General features: G+C 47.0%; 2 protein-coding genes across 2 annotated transcripts in view; one reads left to right on the top strand and one right to left on the bottom strand.

Annotated features, from left to right (window-relative positions):
- Window positions 1–1,758, top strand: part of PIK3C2G (phosphatidylinositol-4-phosphate 3-kinase catalytic subunit type 2 gamma) — a 52,617-nt gene extending 50,859 nt beyond the window's left edge. Inside the window, exons 28-31 of the mRNA XM_018562385.1 lie at window positions 854–951; window positions 1,053–1,230; window positions 1,389–1,514; window positions 1,613–1,758. Coding sequence (XP_018417887.1) covers window positions 854–951; window positions 1,053–1,230; window positions 1,389–1,514; window positions 1,613–1,753 — 543 coding nt within the window. The 3' untranslated portion in view covers window positions 1,754–1,758. The remainder of the gene's footprint in view (window positions 1–853; window positions 952–1,052; window positions 1,231–1,388; window positions 1,515–1,612) is intronic.
- A 1,952-nt stretch (window positions 1,759–3,710) lies between these two features.
- Window positions 3,711–20,403, bottom strand: part of PLCZ1 (phospholipase C zeta 1) — a 24,938-nt gene continuing 8,245 nt past the window's right edge. The window contains exons 4-12 of the mRNA XM_018562384.1: window positions 20,187–20,339; window positions 16,382–16,582; window positions 12,086–12,242; window positions 9,261–9,377; window positions 8,757–8,929; window positions 8,427–8,559; window positions 7,391–7,540; window positions 7,005–7,103; window positions 3,711–3,814 (exon numbers count right to left, since the gene is read on the bottom strand). Coding sequence (XP_018417886.1) covers window positions 3,711–3,814; window positions 7,005–7,103; window positions 7,391–7,540; window positions 8,427–8,559; window positions 8,757–8,929; window positions 9,261–9,377; window positions 12,086–12,242; window positions 16,382–16,582; window positions 20,187–20,339 — 1,287 coding nt within the window. The remainder of the gene's footprint in view (window positions 3,815–7,004; window positions 7,104–7,390; window positions 7,541–8,426; window positions 8,560–8,756; window positions 8,930–9,260; window positions 9,378–12,085; window positions 12,243–16,381; window positions 16,583–20,186; window positions 20,340–20,403) is intronic.

Below are 20,403 nucleotides of genomic sequence, written 5' to 3'. Positions count from 1 at the left end.
CTGGTGAGACCCTACAGAGCCCTGTGTTATTCAGGGCTCTGTGGGGTCTCACCAGGGCTCTTTGGGGGTCCTACTGGGGCTCTGTGGGGTCTCACCAGCCTGGTTAAACCCCACAGAACCCTGGGGAGACCCCACAGAGCCCTGGTGAGACCCCACAGGCCTGAGCGGGGGGCCTCATGTTTAGGTTTCGCCTAAGGCCTCGCAAACTCTAGAGCCGCCTCTGGGTCTAAACACCTGGTCAGCAGAATGTAGGATCTAGATAGGACCTTAGACACAAATAGTCATTCTACATCCAAAGAACGAAAGAGCAGTTAATGTTCCGTATCTTCTTGCTCATGACACTTTCCTCGGTTGCGTGGAGAAAAGGAGTTCTATATTATATTCTCCAAATGATCCCGGGGTGTCTCCAGCAAAAGCCCAATCCTCTCCTTTGCTCTCCAATTCCCTGGTGTGTCCGTGGATAAGCTGACCACACACAGCTCCCTCTGTTTAACCTTCTCTCCACCACGATTTCTGGCAGTGCACACTCAGAGGTGTCCCAAGGGAAAGGAGAGGGAAAAAAGGAGAAAGCCTTCTAAGTGCATCAAAAGAGTAATATATATACATTTGTTTATGATCACTAACCTAGACCACTGAATAGCCAGGTGTTTTGGGGGCTAAGGTAGTGGTGTAGGTGTTTTGGGGGCTAAGGTAGTGGTGTAGGTGTTTTGGGGGCTAAGGTAGTGGTGTAGGTGTTTGGAAGTTGAGGTGCTTGAAAAAATAGTCTTTTGAATAGTCATATAATAACTGACAGGTTCTCTTCAGTAAAAAAAAATGTCTCCAATGTAGTAAATCTTCCTTCTTCCCCCTGCAGAAAGAGCGAATTCTAACGGAGCTCAAGGCGACGATGGACAATGAGCCGGCCAGTGCAGGGGGTAAGTGTCCCTCATGTGATGAAGATAGGGATAGTGGGTAAGTGTCCCTCATGTGATGATGATAGTGATAGTGGGTAAGTGTCCCTCAGTGATGAAGATAGGGATAGTGGGTAAGGGTCCCTCGTGTAATGGTGATAGTGACATATTTCTCTGTACCATGATGGATGTGGATCTTCTGAATGAATATGATATTGCAGGTCAGAATTTACTGATCTTTCTCTTCTCTGATTGGTCAGATGGCGAGCGTGGGATTCAGCTTCACTTCTCCTTCTCTCCTCCCGTCTTCTCCGTCCTCCTCAAACATCTCCGGAATATTGTAAGTCCCTCCCCCGAAAAATGGTAAAACCCTTTGTAGTTATCGGCCAGTCTTATGGTTCCCACGGCCAGTAAGGATACCATCCTGTTATCTGATTGGATGGGTTGGTCAATCCTGGAATCTGTGTCATGATGAAGTCCCACTCTCTGTATTTTCAGCATTTATTGGATGGCTCCGCCCCCAGCGCCAGCGTCACCATCTCCCTCCATTGCCAGAACATGGAGATATCCAGAGAGGAGGTCAAATCTCCGGCCAGATCTCCGGCTCCTACCTTCAACAAGCTGGTGAGTACAATGACGGAGCCTGCCGAGTGTGTACGGCTCCCCTCTATATACTCTTATTCTGGATCTACGGATTGATTGCGTCTCTGTTGCCGTGGCAGGTGCAGTTCTCGGTGGGCCATTTGGCTGGTCATGTGATGAAGTTCCAGGTGAAGAGTAAAGGGTCCTTCCTGGGGGAGCTGAGCGTATCATTGAGCACCGTCCCACTAAACAAGGACGTCTGGTATCGCCTGGGAGGATGACCCAACACATGAGCGGATTGTGGACTCCGGGGGAGAGATCTGCGCTGGCCTCCTCTGTGTGTTATTATTATATTTATATGATCCGGCTCATGACTGGATGGCTTCCATTTCCACGGCGTGATGACGATCAGATGGGGTTGGCATGATGGCACCATTCTTGTGCGCAAAACTCTAGATTGTGATGGACACGTCAGAGTATTAAAGGGTCACTCCACTGAGCATCCGGCGGTGCAGCCCTTTAAGAATGGGCCGTTTCAGCTCCGGCCAGAAGGATGTTGGGGCTGCTTTCCTTATACAGAAATATTCACTGCTGTTGTAGGCGGACCTAGGGGGAGTCATGTGACGAAGCTCAGCGAATTATAGGAGATTCAGATCAGATGTGCGAGCGCCTATATACGCCTATACTTCGGGCACAGGACACGGCTCCGGAATATTCATATCATGTACTGACCACAGAGTGCTTTGTGGAGACAGTTCTGGATGTGATTTATCATTGAAGAAATAAATTATTATTTATTGGTGATTGGAGATCTGTGTCACATGTCCCCCTCCACCCAGGAGGAGGAGCTAGAGGAGAATACAGAGTGCACAACGTGAGCGTGGAAAAGGGGAGCTCCCCGCTCCAGTGTTGCACTTCGAATTCTCCTCTAGCTCCTCCTTCTTTTTTTACCAAATACAGAACCTCTGCTATAAGAGGAATGCGGAGGTGAGATTTAGGCTAACATGCCGCCATTTTGGGAACACAATGACATCAATGGGTTTGGAGAAATTAAAGTGGTGTTGGTGGCGTTTAAGGGAACAATGAGCATTTAAATGTCTCCCGAGGGTTCCAGAAGCCCCCCTCACCTATCCTGGACCTGTTCTTTTACCTCATTATTTTATGGATGTTTTCTTTATTACAGTAAGGCCACAATCAAACGTTCTATAATCCGCCATAGTGCGGCAGGTATACTGCAGATATTTGCGGCCAGGATTCTGGGTATTCCAATCAGAGACAGGCGCTCAATGGCAGGCTGGAAGGAGTCGGGGCTGTGGGCGGAGTTGAGAATGTATTTGTACATCCAAGGGTTACCTGTGGTTAGGGTCAGACGTGCAGCCCAGGAGCTGCACCAGGGTGGGTGTCACCGGATGCGGCCGCCGTGCATGCGTTATGACATCCGTGGTGTGATGTCCACACATGAGCGGTGATGTACTTTATTGCCGATGGCCAAATTGGTGATGGTTGCCAGCAGAGAGAAGAGGGTATATTGACCCGGCACAATAATGTATGCCGCTTGGTCCGTCCCCCCCTCTCGTAATGCTATTGGGTTCTACTTGACTATAGTGACTGTGTAGAGACTATACTGTGAGTCATTTTGGTGTTGCCCCCCTCTGACAGTGTCACCTGGTCCGAGCCGCACCCCCCTTGTGATGCCACTGGTTCTGTGATCAGGGTCAGACCTCTGTGCCTAACCACAGTGAACCCTTGGATGTGCGGACACATACTTAAATCTGCCAACAGCCCCACCTACTTTCAGCCTATCGCTGGGCGTCCATCACTGATTTGAACACCAAGAATCCTGGCCACAGGTGTTCTCCTTTTAAACCAGTGAATAGTACGATGCGTTCTCCCTCCTCTGGGAACGTGTCATCTCTTATCAGGACCATTTTATAGTTCGATATTTCTAGTAACCCCCCTTACCCTCCCTTAGGACGCCGCTTCATCTGCTCTCATTGTCCTTTGTTTATGTCAGGGCAAAATAAATGTTTTTGCAAAATTGAGTCTCAACATACTCAATTGAATGAGTCCCACTTGGCTACCAATGTTACAATACAACCAACCAAGAAAACTACATGCTTCCATATGTTTTGTCTCTTTAAATATGCTGCAAATTCAGAAACATACCTGGTAACCTGCCATAAATCCAGCAAGCTCCTAACTTCCTGTAGTGAGCTGACAACTCTGCCTTGGCAGCACTCAAATCCAAAGCAGTGTTGTCAGCCCTGTCCGGTTCTCCTCTGCTGGATTACAGAAGAACACCTCCGCCACCCTCATCTTCACATCCACTGCCCCCTCCGCATCTGCATAATGTAAGGGTTGGTGTACAGTAGTCCAGAAGGGAGAACTGGGTAGGCCTAAGAATACTGCTTGAGATTGCAGTGCAGTGCATGTTTCCGCGCATATTTCCTGACAATAAACATTCTGTCATTCAAAAAACAAAGTATGAGAACAATAAATACCATTTGCCAATCTTCAGGTGAGAGTTTCGGTATTTTATCAGCAATAATGACAATGATTTTTTTGCTCATGGGGGAATTATTTTCCTGTGCACACCTGACTGCCTGTGCAACCTCTGATAAGCCCCCAATAGCCCATAATGGCTGATAACAGGGGGCAGATACAATGAGAATCTCCCCGTCTTCCATCCTCTGTCTTCGGACCGGATTCCAGTTTAGCAGTCGGGTTCTGCGCCGTGTCCGAGGCCTGTTTGTTGTGCGTGATGATTCATGTTTACAGAACACAACAGACTGTCGCCCTCAGTCGCTGGATTCTGGAACGCTCAGCCGTGAGGAATTATTGCGGCATATAAACTAATTAGCACTAATTAGAGACGATTCCTCTGCTTGTCATGAGCCAGCGTGCTGGCAGAGCGAGCGGCACACATATTGTACAGTCGCTGACCTGAATTAAACGTCTCGGAGTGAAAGTGCCGCGTCAGCCATCAGCGGCCAGAGCTCTCCGCTGAGGATCATTTCAAACTGCTGGAGACAATTCCAAACCATTAAGGACAATTGGAGCCACCGAGGACCATTCCAAGCCATCGAGGATGATTCCAGGCCATTGAGGACCATTCCAAGACGATGCCAAGCCACAGAAGGTGACTTCAAACCATCAAAGAATGTTTGCAAGCCACGGAGGATAATGCTGAGCTCCTGAGGCCAATTCCAAACCACGAGGACAATTGTGAACTACCAAGGATGATTCTTAAATAAAGGAAAATTCGGAACCACTCAGGGCAATTCTAAGCCACTGAGGGCAATTTTGATCCAATGGGGATTATTTTGAGCCACCAAGGACAATTATTAACAACTGAGGGCAATTTATATCCCTAAGGACAATTCTGAACCACCAAGGATGATTCTTAAACCACGGATGATTCAGAACCACTTTGGACAATTCTGAGCTACTGTGAATGATTCTGAGCCACCAAGAACATTTCTGAGCCATTGAGGACAATTCTAAACCACCAAGGACAATTCTGAGCCACTGAGGACAATTATGAACTGCCCAGAATGATTCCTAAACAAATGATGACACTGAGCCACTGAGGACAATTCTGAGCCACTGTGGATGATTCTGAGCCACCAAGAACCATTCTGAGCTACTGAGGACAATTCTGAGCCACCAATGACAATTATGAGCCACTGAGGTCAATTTCAGTCCCTAAAGACAATTCTAAACCACCAAGGACAATTCTGAGGCACTGAGAACAATTATGAACTGCCCAGAATGGGTTCTAAACAAAGGATGATCCTGAGCCACTAAGAACGATTCTGAGCTACTAAGGACAATTCTGCACCTCAGAGGACAATGTCGAGCTACTGTTCCGAACCACCAAGGACAATTTTTAACTACCAACCATGATTCCATGATTCCTTAACAAAGGACAATTCTGAGCCACCAAGGACCATTCTAAGCTCCAAAGTACAATCCTGAACTACCAAGGGTGAATGCTTAACAAAGAACGATCCTGAGCAACTGAGGACCATACTGAGGCACAAAGTATAATTCCTAAACAAAGGACGATTCTGAGATTCTGAGGACAATTCTAAGCCACCGAGAACAATTCCGGACCACTGAGGATGACGCTGAGCCCCAAAAGACACTCCAAGCTGCCGAGGACAATGCTAATTCTGAAGTACAATTCTGGACTGTCAAGAATATTTCCTAAACAAATTACGATTCTGAGGCACCGAGGACGATTCTGGGCCACAGAGGAAAATTCTGAGCCACTAAGGACGATTCTGGGCCACAGAGGAAAATTCTGAGCCACTAAGGACGATTCTGAGCCACTAAGGACGATTCTGAGCCACTAAGGACAATTCTGAGCCACTAAGGACGATTCTAAGCCACTAAGGACGATTCTAAGCCACGAAGGACAATTCTAAGCATCGATGTACAATTATGAACTACCAAGGATGATTCCTAAACTAACATTGAACCTGAGCTGCTGAGGGTGATACTGAGCCGCTGGGGAGAATTCTGGACCACGGAAGATGATACCAGGCCACAATTCAGAGCCACCAAGGACAATTTTGAACTACCGAGTATGATTCCTAAATATAGGACGATTCGGAGCTGCGGAGGTCCTTGCCAACCCAAGGATGATTCGAAGCCACCGAGGACAATTCTGAGACATCAAGGATGGTTCTGAGCCACCAGGGAATGTCCCAGCTACAGAAGAAAAGAAGCAAATTCTAGAGAGGAGAATGGCGTGATTGGCAATCTCAGGTCACGTGACACAAACATGCATGACCAATTGCCATAACAATGCACTACTACAATGCTTCCCGAAAATCACTGCAACATATAGTGATGCCATCTTCCTTCTCTGCCACATTATTAAAGTGGAACTTCAGACAAACTTCTAAACACGTGGGTGAAATACACTTCAAGCTGAACTCCAAGATAAGCCAATATTGTCCTCATATACTGTGAGACTTGGAGCTTCCTGTAATAAAGACCGGTCACTGCTGCTCTCTCTCCTTGTGCAGGGTAACTGGTCTTGTAACTGGTCTTGTCTCCGCCCCCTCCTGTAGTTTTCTACAACCAGCCTGTAGTGGTGGGGGCTGCTGGGTTCCTCCCACAGATCTGCAGTCTGCATAGACTATGTGTAGCACAGTGATTTCAACGCTGCTTTTACAAGGTAATATTTGGCTTTAATCCTGAACTCTATGTGTCAGCTGTCTGGCTGGGCAGTGTGGAATATGTGTGTAAAGCAAAGGACTGTCTGTACAGCGTATTGTGTCGGTAAGAGTGAGAATGCAGTGAGCCGCAGTGCATGTGTTTTTGCAGCGCAATGCATCATAATCCCTGCTCCCCATTACACAATAAGAGGGGTCCCCTTCAGATCAAAGGATAAAGGCAAGAAGACCACTCTCTATAATGGGCTTCTTTACCAGTTGACAATCACTGGGATACAACACAGGAAATAATAGATGCAGTTCATCATTTATTGGAAGGAGGATTTTGAGGAGGCAAAGCTCGTACTTTCGGATACAGAGGGATCTGTATAGTAGACGTGGACAAACAGCGAGGCAGGCAGGATCTTCTGACCGTGTCTGTTCAGCAGTGGGATGTGACGATATCCTGAAATGAAAAGTGTCACCTTCAGTCTCATCATAGAATTAAGAATGACAAATCTTGAAAATGAGGATAAGTAATGACAGAATTATAGTACAGTGGAAGGGGGGGGGGGGTTTTGGAGTCATTAGTAATGTCCAGACCAGTGCAATCCCAATATCCAACTCATATCCAACTCATTAGATGAATTTAATCCTCAGCGCTTCCCCCTAGACGGTCATTACTGCGGGGGTGCCATAAGCCGGCGGTGTGCACAGCAACAATAAGTGCTAAGTGTGTGAGCGGAGTATCACCTTTATTAATGCAGCGCAGAGGTAGAGTGTACTGGCCCATAAAATCCTTCCCAATCACTGGGATGTGGTCGTCCAAGCAGAACCGAACCATCGCCACCTCAGGGACCTTGATGGAGAACTCTAAAGTCTTGTTCCACTGAGGGTTAAAAGCTGCAGAGACAAACACAGCATGTCAGTGTACATATATATATATATATACAGTATATCATTATACATTTCTATAGCTCTGACATATTCCATAGTGCTGTACAGAGAACACTGAGTCAGTCAAATCAGTCTCTGTGCCAGAGGAGCTCACACTCTAATGTCCCACCACAGTCCCATAACTCAGATATATTCCACAGTGCTGTACAGGGAACACTGAGCCATTCACATCAGTCTCTCTGTACCAGAGGAGCTCACACTCTATATTGTCTGTATTCCAGAATCCTGCAGCACTCCTTACCGGGTATCCCTGCCAGCGGGGTGCTCGATGTGACCGCGGAGGGCGCCGCCAATACTGGAACATGTTAAAGATGTCACCAGCACACCATATTGAAGTGAAGAACACGTCTGTTTATTGACGCATCATGTCAAAACAAAGAGCAATGTTTTGGGGCCACACAGGGTCCCCTTCATCAGGCTTGAAATTAGGAAATGGTCATTTCAAGCCTGATGAAGGGGACCCTGTGTGGCCCCGAAATGTTGCTCTTTGTTTTGACATGAAGCGTCAATAAACAGACGTGTTCTTCGCTTCAATATGGTGTGCTGGTGACATCTTTAACAAGTTACACTCTAATGTCCCCACCACACTCGCACACTATTAATAAAATACATTTACTGTATATAGCTCAAACATGTTCCACAGTGTTGTACAGAAAACACTGAGTAAGTCACATCAGTCTCTGTACCAGGGGAGCTCACACTCTAATGTCTCCCCCACAGTCACATACTCCTTGTATTATTGATTATCTATTGATTACCTGTGCTGAGCTCTCTACATTCTACGTATGTAGAGAGCACATAGAGGTATGTAAGGACATAAACAACATCTAACCGTTATTTCTCTGGACCTGGGTCTTCTTGCTGCATCGGTCGTCTGGAACTCCATAGATGTCCACAGTCACAATTGGGTTGGCTGTGTTGCTTTTAGAAAATTTGCTTGGTGGAAGAAGAAAGCCGCTGATTACCTGTAATATATGAAATGACTAGATGACCACAAAGCGCTGCCAACAAGAAACCAAAGGTGACCAGAACGTTCTGCTGACCGAAGACCAAAGGTAACCAGAAGATTGACCAGAGACTATAGATCACAAGCAATCACAGGCAACCAAGGAGCATTGCTAAACAGTGGAGACCAGGAGCTCTGGTGATTAAAGTCCATCACCTTAATCTGGAGGAAGAATGGCCGTTTGTGATGGGGAGGATGGTTTGGATCAAAAGTCCAATCTGAATTACACAGGAATTCTGGCTTTAGAACATATCCACATCCGCCATTATCCTGGAACCTCCCATCTTGCAGATCCATTTGGACTCCTGGAGTCTGAAAGTTCAATGCCACTGAAAGAGAGAGAAAGAGAAGGAGTGAGGAAAGGAAAGTAAGAACATTGGGGGGAAAGGTGAGGAAAAGAGAGGGAAATCAGAAATAAGCACATTAGGAGAATGTGTGATAGATTATTGAGTGCTCCCAGAGGAAGGGACAGTGACACACTGATATTCTCTAGACACCGAGGATGTCCACAACATATGACCCCAGAGTCTTCAGCATCTTCCTCTGAATGTCAGGAGATTTGTACATTGTCTGTTACACTGCCCCCCCTATTCCCCCCATAAACCCCCCACCCTCAACTCACAAACACCACAAGACAAACATACTGTATGTGACACTCACCCATCTGAGCGCCGACATTCCAGAATTCCTGAGGCTGGAGGTTGGAGGAGGAAGTCCGGGATCCCTTGGGGTAGATTCTGGTTAGGAAATTCATGGTGTGATGGATAAATTCCAGAGCTAGGTAGAAAGTAGAGTTATTATGGGTGGAGGTAACATTGAAGTGAACTTGTCATACAGGGGTGACACTGAGTCTTCATAGAAAGAATGTGAGGGTGAAATGTTTGCACTCTTCGTCAGCCAGCTGTCCTGCTCCATTCGACCTGCACTGGCGTTGGATAAGGGGAGTCCTTTCTAAATACACACAGCGAGAAAAACCTATAACTGGGCCACATTCACCGCACACGGCACAGAAACATCTGGACTATGATGTGATCTTTATCTGTCTTATTTTTCTCCATATTTCACGGTAACATTAGAGATACCTATTGTGTGTTTTATTTATTATCTATTATGTTATTGTAACTAAATTGTAATCATTTTCTTATCACTATGAACAATAGACAACACTGCCTTACCGCTCCATATCCCACAGCTCTCTCCAGTGTCCATATCTTTACACACTCCGCTCCCCTATGTCACCTCTCTCTCTCTCCAGTGTCCATATCTTTACACACTCCGCTCCCCTATGTCACCTCTCTCTCTCTCCAGTGTCCATATCTTTACATACACTCCACTCCCCTATGCCACCTCTCTCTCCAGTGTCCATATCTTTACATACACTCCGCTCCCCTATGTCACCTCTCTCTCCAGTGTCCATATCTTTACACACTCCGCTCCCCTATGTCACCTCTCTCTCTCTCCAGTGTCCATATCTTTACATACACTCCACTCCCCTATGTCACTTCTCTCTCTCTCTCTCCAGTGTCCATATCTTTACACACTCCGCTCCCCTATGTCCCCTCTCTCTCTCTCGCCAGTGTCCATATCTTTACACCCTCCGCTCCCCTATGTCCCCTCTCTCTCTCTCGCCAGTGTCCATATCTTTACATACACTCCACTCCCCTATGTCACCTCTCTCTACAGTGTCCATATCTTTACACACTCCACTCCCATATGTCACCTCTCTCTCTCTCTCCAGTGTCCATATCTTTACATACACTCCACTCCCATATGTCACAGCTCTCTCTCTCCAGTGTCCATATCTTTACACACACTCCACTCCCCTATGTCACCTCTCTCTCTCTCTCTCGTGTGTCTATATCTTTACACACACTCCACTTCCCTATGTCACCTCTCCAGTGTCCATATCTTTACACACATATCTTTACACACACTCCACTCCCCTATGTCACCTCTCTCTCTCTCTCTCCAGTGTCCATATCTTTACACACACTCCACTTCCCTATGTCACCTCTCCAGTGTCCATATCTTTACACACACTCCACTTCCCTATGTCACCTCTCTCTCTCTCTCTCTCTAGTGTCCATATCTTTACACACACTCCACTCCCATATGTCACAGCTCTCTCTCCAGTGTCCATATTGTGGCAGTGCATGGCAATGCCGCGGCGTAGTATGGCAACATTGGCACCCAGGACTCTCAGCCAAAGGGGCTGAGAGGATCCAGAATATAAACAATGTTTTAAGGAAGAGCCTGGCTTTTCAGGTTCTTCCAGGTTTTCCTAAATGTAGCTGGGATCTGGAGCTCTGGAGATTTCGTAGAGCTCTGGGTGGGATGAGATCTCCAGTCCTGGGGCCAGGTGTTACCAATGACCAGCTTGGGCTGATCAAGTGGCTGAGAGCAGCCTTATTAGAAGCCAGCCCAGTGCTCAGAGTGGAGTGTTGGAGTTGTGTGTGTGCAGGAAGCACACAGACGCAGACTCAGGTGCGTGCTGGACACGTGGGACAGCCAGGGAAGGCTGGGAGAGGTCGGGAAGGTCGGTGACCCTAGGACTTGTGGTGCACACTGCTAAGAGAGCAGATTGAGGGCTCACGAGGGGTGAGCAGCGTGAGTGTCTTGGAGCTGTGGAAAGCTACAGAGCGAAGCTAAAAGACTGTCCTTTATGTTGCGGCTAGAAACCGTCTTGTGCACAGGGGAGGTCTACCCTGTGGATGGAAAGATACTTTTTTGGTGTTTGCCCTAAATCAACTGCATTTTACTTGCACCTCCTGTCTACAGTGGGGTGTCCTTGTTACAATATCCTTACATACACTCAGCTCCTATATGTCACAGCTCTCTCTCCAGTGTCCATATCTTTACACACACTCCACTCCCCTATATCACCTCTCTCTCTCTCTCTCTCCAGTGTCCATATCTTTACATACACTCTGCTCCCCTATGTTACAGCTCTTTCTTCACTGCCTGGAGGAGCTTTTCTTCCGCAATCAGCCTCCACTCTGTCTCCACCTGTAATCAGGTTTAGTGAGACGTCACACTTATTCATATATTGGGCAGTAATGAAAATCATTCAGAGGTTAAGAACCATTCAGCCCATAGTTAACCAGTTCAGTTCTGGAACCTATAGCAATAATAGAAGTTATGCATCACCCCAGGATTTTCTGTAGGAGCGGATGGGGGGCAGCACAGGCTTTGCTGGAGTCACTTCATTATAACCTACGTTTCCATTTTGTAACACAAGAGCTGGAACTGCAGAGAGCCAAATCCAGATTGGACCGGCAGTTTGCCAGAATCTCTGCCACTGAGCTGCCATGAAAATGTAATTCCATTTATTTTATGCCTGGAGTCTGCCATGACCCAAAATCCAAGTGTGCATCATGTGTAAAATATTCACAAAAACCCGAAAATGCAGAAGTATCGATCGACAAAACAGAACAAATCAATGAACAGAGGATGGTTGTCAGGGGCTGTATCTCTCCCTTGAGTACCTGAGTGTCGGGCTAGCTGCTGCGCCTCTCTCTCCATTATCGAATTATTTTCACAGAACTTCTGTGCGTATTGGGAATGCTGGAAACTGACAAATTTCTTCGATTTGGTGTAGATGACAAGATCCAACAGCTCTGGCGCAATTTGTGGGTACTTCCCCTGCCATGGCAAAAAACAAATCAATCAATTACTGATATTGATTCGTGATTGTAAATTACCAGAAGTTACACTTCTGTAGGTAACCGCGAGGGATTACAAGACGCCAGTCAGTGTGCAGCATTGAGTACAAAGAGCTCATCTTGGGTTCAATGTCTATTTGGACATGGGGATATAAGGCGACCTACTCCAGTGCTCTTCTGACCTATGACGGGTCACAGAATGGCATTGTGGGTAGGCTGAAAGAGCAGGGGGAGGGGCTTAGTGGGAGATTATTCATAATTACTATACTTTGTAGCCAAATTGAGTCTAAACAGACAGATATTCCTCCAAGATGAACGAGATGAGAGAAGACAGATCTTCACCTGGTGTAACCTCTCACCCCGGTTCTGTCAACAGCACCCTGCCTTGGCCGGGGTTCTAAGCTGGTGCCAGAAGCTTAATACTGAACACTCACCATACTCCTCTCGCAAATGTATTTTTAAATGCAGATTTTTTTAATTTTAATATTTTAAAATAATCTCAGTTGTAGGAATCTCCTTCCAGGCATTCTCAGGGTTATTCGCAAAAGGGTAGAGTTTGGAGAAGGCAGGAGAAGTAACCGATCTAGGCCAAAATAGCCGATTTGCAAAGGGAACTGAATTGGAGAATTTTTCCAAATCAGCTATGTTGGCCTAGATTGTTCACTTCTCCTGCCTTCTCCAAACTCTACCCTTTTGCGAATAACCCTGAGAATGCCTGGAAGGAGATTCCTACAACTGAGCTGTTCCTGTTCCTGTGAATAACCCTGTCTGTCTCTGATTGAAGGGGGGAGTCAATGCTGTGGAGCCATTGTCTGACTCATTCACTTGTCTGTGCAGCTACTGAGCTCTATACACAACAGAATCTAAGGGGAGCCTGGAAAACACGTGAAAGGGAGCCAAGAGCTCCACCTGCTGGGTAGATATGAGAATAATCTTCCAAAGTATTATTTTTTTTATAATTACCCAACCTAAAAAAGAGGAAGAATAATATTTTAAAACATGTTATTTCCTAATTCTGAACAGCTTCCTATATATCAGGGGCGCCCACAATTATTCGTCTGGAGATCTACTTTTCAAATGACGAGCTCAATGAGATCTACCAACGAAAAAACATCTGCATTCAGGGGCAGGAGGGGGTGACGTCAATGGCACCGCAGCCAGGCCCCTTGCCCACAGTGCGATCGCCCGCACCCGGAACCCAGGCACATTAGTGCCTGCGTTCCAGTCCAGTGCGATCCGCAAAAATGCTGCAAGCACTATGTTTGCAGATTGCACTGGACTGGAATGCAGGCACTGTTGCCTGCGTTCTGGGTGCGGGCGAGCCGCAATATGATCCAATGCGTTCTGGACACAATAGGACTGGAACGCACTGAGGATGGTGTGAATGAAGCATTAGAAATCTTAACTGCGCTGCGCAGCCCCATAACTATACTATCAGCTCCCACTCAAGCCAATAGCCTACCTGCTTCTGGCTCTTCAGGTGTAGTAACAACGTGCAGACTGGGTCCAGTGGCGGCGTGCTTTACACATCGGCATCCCACGCTTTGCATTGCACTTGGTGATGTAAGGCTTGGATGCAGCTGCTCGGCCATGGAAACCCATTGCATGATGCGCTCTACGCACTGTTGTTGTGCCAATGTGAAGGCCACACGGAGTTTGGAGGTCTGTAGCTATTGACTCTGCAGACATTTGGCGATTTCGTGGGTTTTCATGAGCTGTAAGCCATAATCATCACAATTATGACAAATCACGGCTTGAACTATCTTGCTTTGCATGTAATGAGTCTCTCTCATATATTAGTTTCACCTTTTAAGTTGCATTAGTGAAAAAAATGAACTTTGCACGATATTCTAATTATTCGAGTTTCACCTGTATATATACAGTATATGTGTATCATGTGCCATGTCGCTGCTGTGGGGACCCCGCGCATAATTCAGTGCACTAATAATCCTCAGAATGTATATAATTCATCTCTGTGAATAATTAAAAGCACGGGTGACCTTGATATTAATAAGTGTCACCTTCCAAGGATGAGGCCTCTCACAGTCGGGCACAGATCCCCAGGATGACCCCCCTATATAATCGCTCACAAACTGATTACGTTTGAGAAGAAAGTGTAATTTTTAACATCCCAATCAGCCTTTGCTGCGTTTATCGCGGAAGGAATTAAACTGCCAGAATGATGAAGAGGCTCCGCGCGGCTCGTGGCGGCTCTAAGCTGTTTATTGTTGAATGCAAACACACATTAATATGACGGGAGCCCAGAAATTATATTCAATTACCGGATTATCCGGACGAGGAGCGAGAGGCGGCGGAGGAACAGAAATGGAGATTTGATTAGAATTTGCGAATATATTTCGCCTCGCGGTTACTATGGGAACTTGTTGGGAACTTGTAGATTATGAGGAACACTCCCCAAGTCATTCCTACAAGAGGAGAAGAGTGAGGACTGTTTGAAGTGTGTGGGACAAGGATATCACTGGGGGATACACAGGGAATGTATCCTGAAGGTGATGACAACCTGAGATCTCTTGTTATAGCCGTAGCCCTTGGGATGTCGGGGAATTCAGCTGCAGAGATTTCATAAATGACAGTATGTTATGAATGGGAAGATTGGATCTGTTTTTGACACAGAATGTGATGGCCTACATGGAGTGTCCCTTAAAATGACCACCCTGCCAACCTAACACTAATCCTCTCTGTAACCTTCACACTGACCTGCCCTGTAATCCTAAAACTAACCTTCCCTGTGACCCTAACACTAAACTTTCCAGTACCTATCACACTAAACTTCGCTTTTACCCATACACTGACCCTCCCTGTAACACTAACTCCCATGTAACCCTTACACTGACCTTCCTTGTAGCCCTAACACCAATCATCCCATGTGACCCTTACACTGACCCTCCTTGTAGCCCTAACACCAATCCTTCCTGTGACCCTTACATTTACCATCCTAGTAACCCTAACACTAATCCTCCCTGTGACCCTCACCATAACCTTCTGTGTGACCCTTACACTGACCTTCCTAGTAACCCTAACACTAACCATCCCTGTGACCCTCACCATAACCTTCTGTGTGACCCTCACACTGACCTTCACTGTAACCCTACCACTCTCCTTCCATGTAATCCTGACACTAACCTTTCTGTATCACACCAACTTTCTTGTCTCCCCAACACTAATCCTTTGTGTAACCCTAACACTAATCCTTCCTGTAACCCTAACACTAATCCTCCCAGTAACCGTTACACTTATGGTCCCAGTAACCCTAACACTAATCCTCCCTGTAACCCTGACACTAATCCTCCCTGTAACCCTGACACTAATCCTCCCTGTAACCCTGACACTAATCCTCCCTGTAACCCTAACACTATTCCTTCCTGTAACCCTAACACTAATCCTCCCAGTAACCCTAACACTAATCCTCCCTGTAACCCTGACACTAATCCCCCAGTAACTCTAACACTAATCCTCCCAGTAACCCTAACACTAATCCTCCCAGTAACCCTAACACTAATCCTCCCTGTAACCCTGACACTAATCCCCCAGTAACTCTAACACTAATTCTCCCAGTAACCCTAACACTAATTCTCCCTGTATCCCTAACAGTAAAACTATAACCTGTTAAAATACTGAGGTGCCTTTTTATACCTTTTGTCTTAAATGGTCAGAATACCTAAATATATATTTGTCATTGATTTTCATCACCTCTTGTAGTTACAAAGCCTGGGAGTTCAAAGCTCAAACTGAAACTTATATGCACAAGTGACCTCATCCCCTCTAGAACAGTGAGTCCGCCCCTCCAGTACAATGACCCCCCTCCAGAACAGCGACTCTTCCCCCTACCCCAATGTTGACTCAGTCCAAAGCTTCAATCAGAGACAGAATGCCTGAAAGGAAGCAGACTGTGGTGTACTCCCCCTAGAAGGCCCATTGCATTCTGGGAATCCTGTATGGTGGCTGTCCTCTGTAAATAATGTGTGTGTATATGTATATATATATGTATATGTGTGTGTGTGTATATATATATATATATTATATATATATATACACAACACAACACAACACACACACAGTATAGTGGGTACTGAGGTCAGCCCAGGGCAGAGGTTGTACCTGCTGTTTGGCTCTCAGGTGTTTCTTCATCTGATCCATCCTGACTGTGAGAATACTTATGGTTGATTCTTTACCGTCGGACTCCTCATTAGTGGACTCTTCGTCGTCCCACCCTCCAGACGCCTCTCTGTGCAGAACACGGCTGGGCAAGTGCACTTGGTCAATCTTTTTGTGTTTTATTAATATTTTACCTTTCAGATCCTGAAAAAAAAACCCAGAGTATTAATATTTAGAGCTGCTGGTGGGTGGAGCCCAGCGCTCCGCAGGGGAGGGGCTCCTTGGCAACACAGACATTAAAGACGAACTCCACTCGAAAAGGGAAAAAATAAAGACTATGTTGAGCTGGTGAACACTGAATACAACCAGTCACCACGTTTCCTTCCTGTCCGTGGAGTGTGAGAACAATTGAGGTGCGTTCTAGAACCTGACACCCTTATAAACCAAGTGTGTATGTGACACTATAGCATGACACCTGACCACGCACAGCACATTCAACTGGATAGGGAAGGTGCAATGCATCATGGGAGTCAAACATTTCCTTGCTGGAATGGGCCTTGTCAGTGGAGAGGTCACATTTAAGTCCTCACAGGTGCGCCTGGCAGGTGGAAAGATGGGGATCATCACATGGAAGGATAGATTCCATCATCCTTTAAGGTGGCCATACACTCTACAACCATCGCAAGACCTTAGTCTTGCGATGGTTGTACAGGGATTAAAAAAACTTACGATCTGCCTATCTTGGACAGGCAGATTGCACTCTCGATCATCGCAAGCCCGTCCCCCTGAGGGGCGGGCTTCCGATGACCGCAATGCTGAACGGGCAGTGTGCGCGTGCGCACACCGGCCCGTTCGGCATTTGTCTTCCGAGCACCGTTCTAACCAGCCGAGAATCGTACGATTCCCGGCTGGTTTTCGAACATGCTGGTTCGACGGAAGACGTGCGACCGTACAGTAGAAACGGTCGCACGTCTCCGTTCACACTGCTCGATTCTCGTACGATCGCGGGATTTCCCGCGATTCTCGTACGAGAATCGAGCAGTGTATGGGCACCTTTAGAATGATTATGGGCGGAGTTCTGATATGCACACTATGGGCGATCTGGGAGTGAGCAGATGGTTCCTCCCAAAAATGAACTATGTTTGCTATCAATCTCTGAGTGAAGTGGATTGCTGGGAATATTGTGCGCAGGCTCCTGTCAGTGCACGGAATGGTAATTACTGGCCCTCCGCACACAATGAGCGCACTCAGGAGTGAAGTGGAGGGGGATTATCGCTCTCCAAGTGGCGCATATCTGTGAGCTGCAGGTGGAGCAACTAATTACTCGAAGAGGGCCGAGGAGTCATTGGGATGAAAGCGAGGGAGTCCGTCAGTGCTGGGAGATGAACGCTTCCCGTCCAGCATTACGTCCCTCATAATAGTCGGCAAGAATTGTGTGCGTGTGACGCTGACACGGCCGCCCGAATGAAAGGTTTCCAAGGACACTCCACCCAGAAATGCTATTTTGGTGGATGCTGCAGGCCGAGACCACGTCACAGTCTGATCTATCTCAGGAGGACTCTTGTAATGAGATTAATAGCAATGTCCATCATGTCTGACTCAGGACCCTACGCCGTGCGGACAGGCATGCCAGTACAGCGGACAGACATGACAGCGTCTCTCGCGGTGATATCACCTCTCAGGAAAGCAATTTGCCGCTTGTCCGGCAGCTCCGTCATAGACGGCTTGACTCGCCTGCTGAGGAAATTCTGCAGTGGCTGCAGATCGTCTCCCTCGAAAATGCCGCTTTGTCTTCATCTTTAAAGTGCACGTGAAGCCAAAACTTCATTTTTTTAGATTTGGATGGAGTGGAGAGGGATTAGAGCCCCTGTCCCGTTTTCATTGCCCCCTGTGTCCCAATTAAGGAGATTCCTCCCCGATATTTGTCCTGGTGACCGTTATCACTGAAAGTGAAAGAAAAGCCCACATTTTGGGTTGTCACCAGAACAGGGATGGATGGGAAATATTCCAATGGGGACACTGGATCTGGGGACCACCAGGGATTTCCCTCCCTCACTTTGGAGGGGTTTCCTCTCACTTCCTGTTGTGGATATTGGACAGGAAGTGAAAGGAAATCTCCCCAAAAGGATGCAGACTGCAAAAAATAAAACCTGACAGGCGTTATAACCTTTCCTTACTCTATCCAAAACTATAAAGGATTATGCAATCAGATCCCACATATGGTGCTCACATCTGATGACCTGCTGATAGGGTTGCCACGTGTCCAGGATTCACCCGGACCGTCCAGGGTTTGAATGCTGTGGCAGCAGAAACCCGGACACATGATGTCAGGCAGACAGGGGCAACCAAAATTAAGATATGGGCTACTGGCCCCCCACTGAAAATAGTCTCCACTGTGATATTTACATATGAATGGGCGGTGCTATTTACACATGAATAAGCCACGACTCATTCTCCAAAAAAAATGTCCGTGTGTCACCAGAGTGTTCTGGTTTCGCTTGAAGAAAAGGTGACAGCCCCACCTGCTGACTAGTTTAGGTTGATCTTGTGCCAGTAAAATCTTTCCAGCCCATCTGGAAACCTGGAATGTTCATCTTGAAGGGAATGTATCTCAGCTGTTTATATATTTTATTCATTTGCTGATTTTGTTATGTTTTGTACTAAAAATATATATTTGAAATCTTTTTACAGGGTCAGCGTGAGATTTTGCAAATGAGTATTTACACCTAGCTTCCAGTAGGGGGAGCTCTGGACTGCTTTGCCCTTTTATTCCAGATTGATTTTACTGCTTTGCTGTGACTAACCTATGTTGTGAGCAGAGCTCAAACTACACACGCAGCTGAGTGCTCAGAGAAAGCCCTGCACTCCAGATTTTAAGCTACGCTGACCCAGTAAGTAAACAAAGAGTGCTGTGATCTCTCTTTAGGCACGCAGGAAACTTAAAAATGAATTCCGGGCATTTTAGAAATGAACCCTTGCAGTGGGACTACCCCTGTACTGCAAGGGTTAAGTGCTCATTTTGGTCTAGGGGCCAAAATAAACAAGATACACTCACCTGATCTTTGATTCTGCGGCAGTGACCATTCAACTCCTTCCCCCCCTCCGCTCCGGCTGTCGAATGTACCTCGGTGTCCCCATGTCCAGTGTATTACACGTGAGGAAGTCAGCAGTACTTAGACCACCGGAGCCCGGGAAAGAAGAAGCTGCAGGGACGAAGCTGCAGGGACTGATCTATCAGCCAAGCGAGACCAAGGTTCAGGTGAGTGTATCTTTTTTATTTTAGACCCGACTGCTTAACCCTTGCAGTGCGGGCATAGCCGGATTTCCCACAAGGCCAACCAAGGCCCGGCCTCGGGGCAGCAGGGGTGTTGAATTCCTATCTCTCGATGCTCGGGCGGGTATTTGTTTTCTACATTTAGCCCTGCTCTGGGCAAGCAGAGCTAAATGTACAGCAGGGAAGCCGCCACTTGTTTTGTACAAGTGATTTAGTTGATGTCACCGAGATCACTTGTATGCAGCCTGCACGTCTGCCATTCTCCATGGGGGCGGTTTGGCGGGTAGGGAGGCGCATTGAGGAACCAGGCCTTGGGGCAGCAGAAAGAGTAAATCCGGCCCTGAGTGCGGGGGTAGCCCCACTGCAAGGGTTCATTTTTAACGTCTGCGTTATACATTGGTTTTACACATATTTGGCTTTTTTCTCGCTTGTGGGACCAGTGGTGGCTGACTCTCATCACCTGCCGAAACAATTACTATGGGCGGAGGTGTTACAATTTGTGTCAGCCTTGCGCAATTCCTGTACGTCACTCACCTCGGGGGACGGCAGGACTTCAGATGAATGATAAGGAAGGGAGGCGCTCAGCAGTTTGTCTCCGAGGATGTTGAGTAGGTGATGGGTCAGGACTTCCTGCTGACGAACGGAACAATGGTCCTCCAGGGACAACACCAGCGGATACTGCGACGTCTGACGAGAGAAGATGGTTAGTGGGACTGGGAATCCGAGAGATGAGAAACATTTATTATCATGA

The sequence above is a fragment of the Nanorana parkeri genome, unplaced genomic scaffold, assembly GCF_000935625.1.
Source record: "Nanorana parkeri isolate BGI_ZX_2015 unplaced genomic scaffold, ASM93562v1 scaffold576, whole genome shotgun sequence".
NCBI classification, from domain to species: Eukaryota; Metazoa; Chordata; class Amphibia; order Anura; family Dicroglossidae; genus Nanorana; species Nanorana parkeri.
The sequence above is the reverse complement of the archived record's forward strand: the minus strand, read 5'-3'. Positions and strand labels throughout refer to the sequence as shown.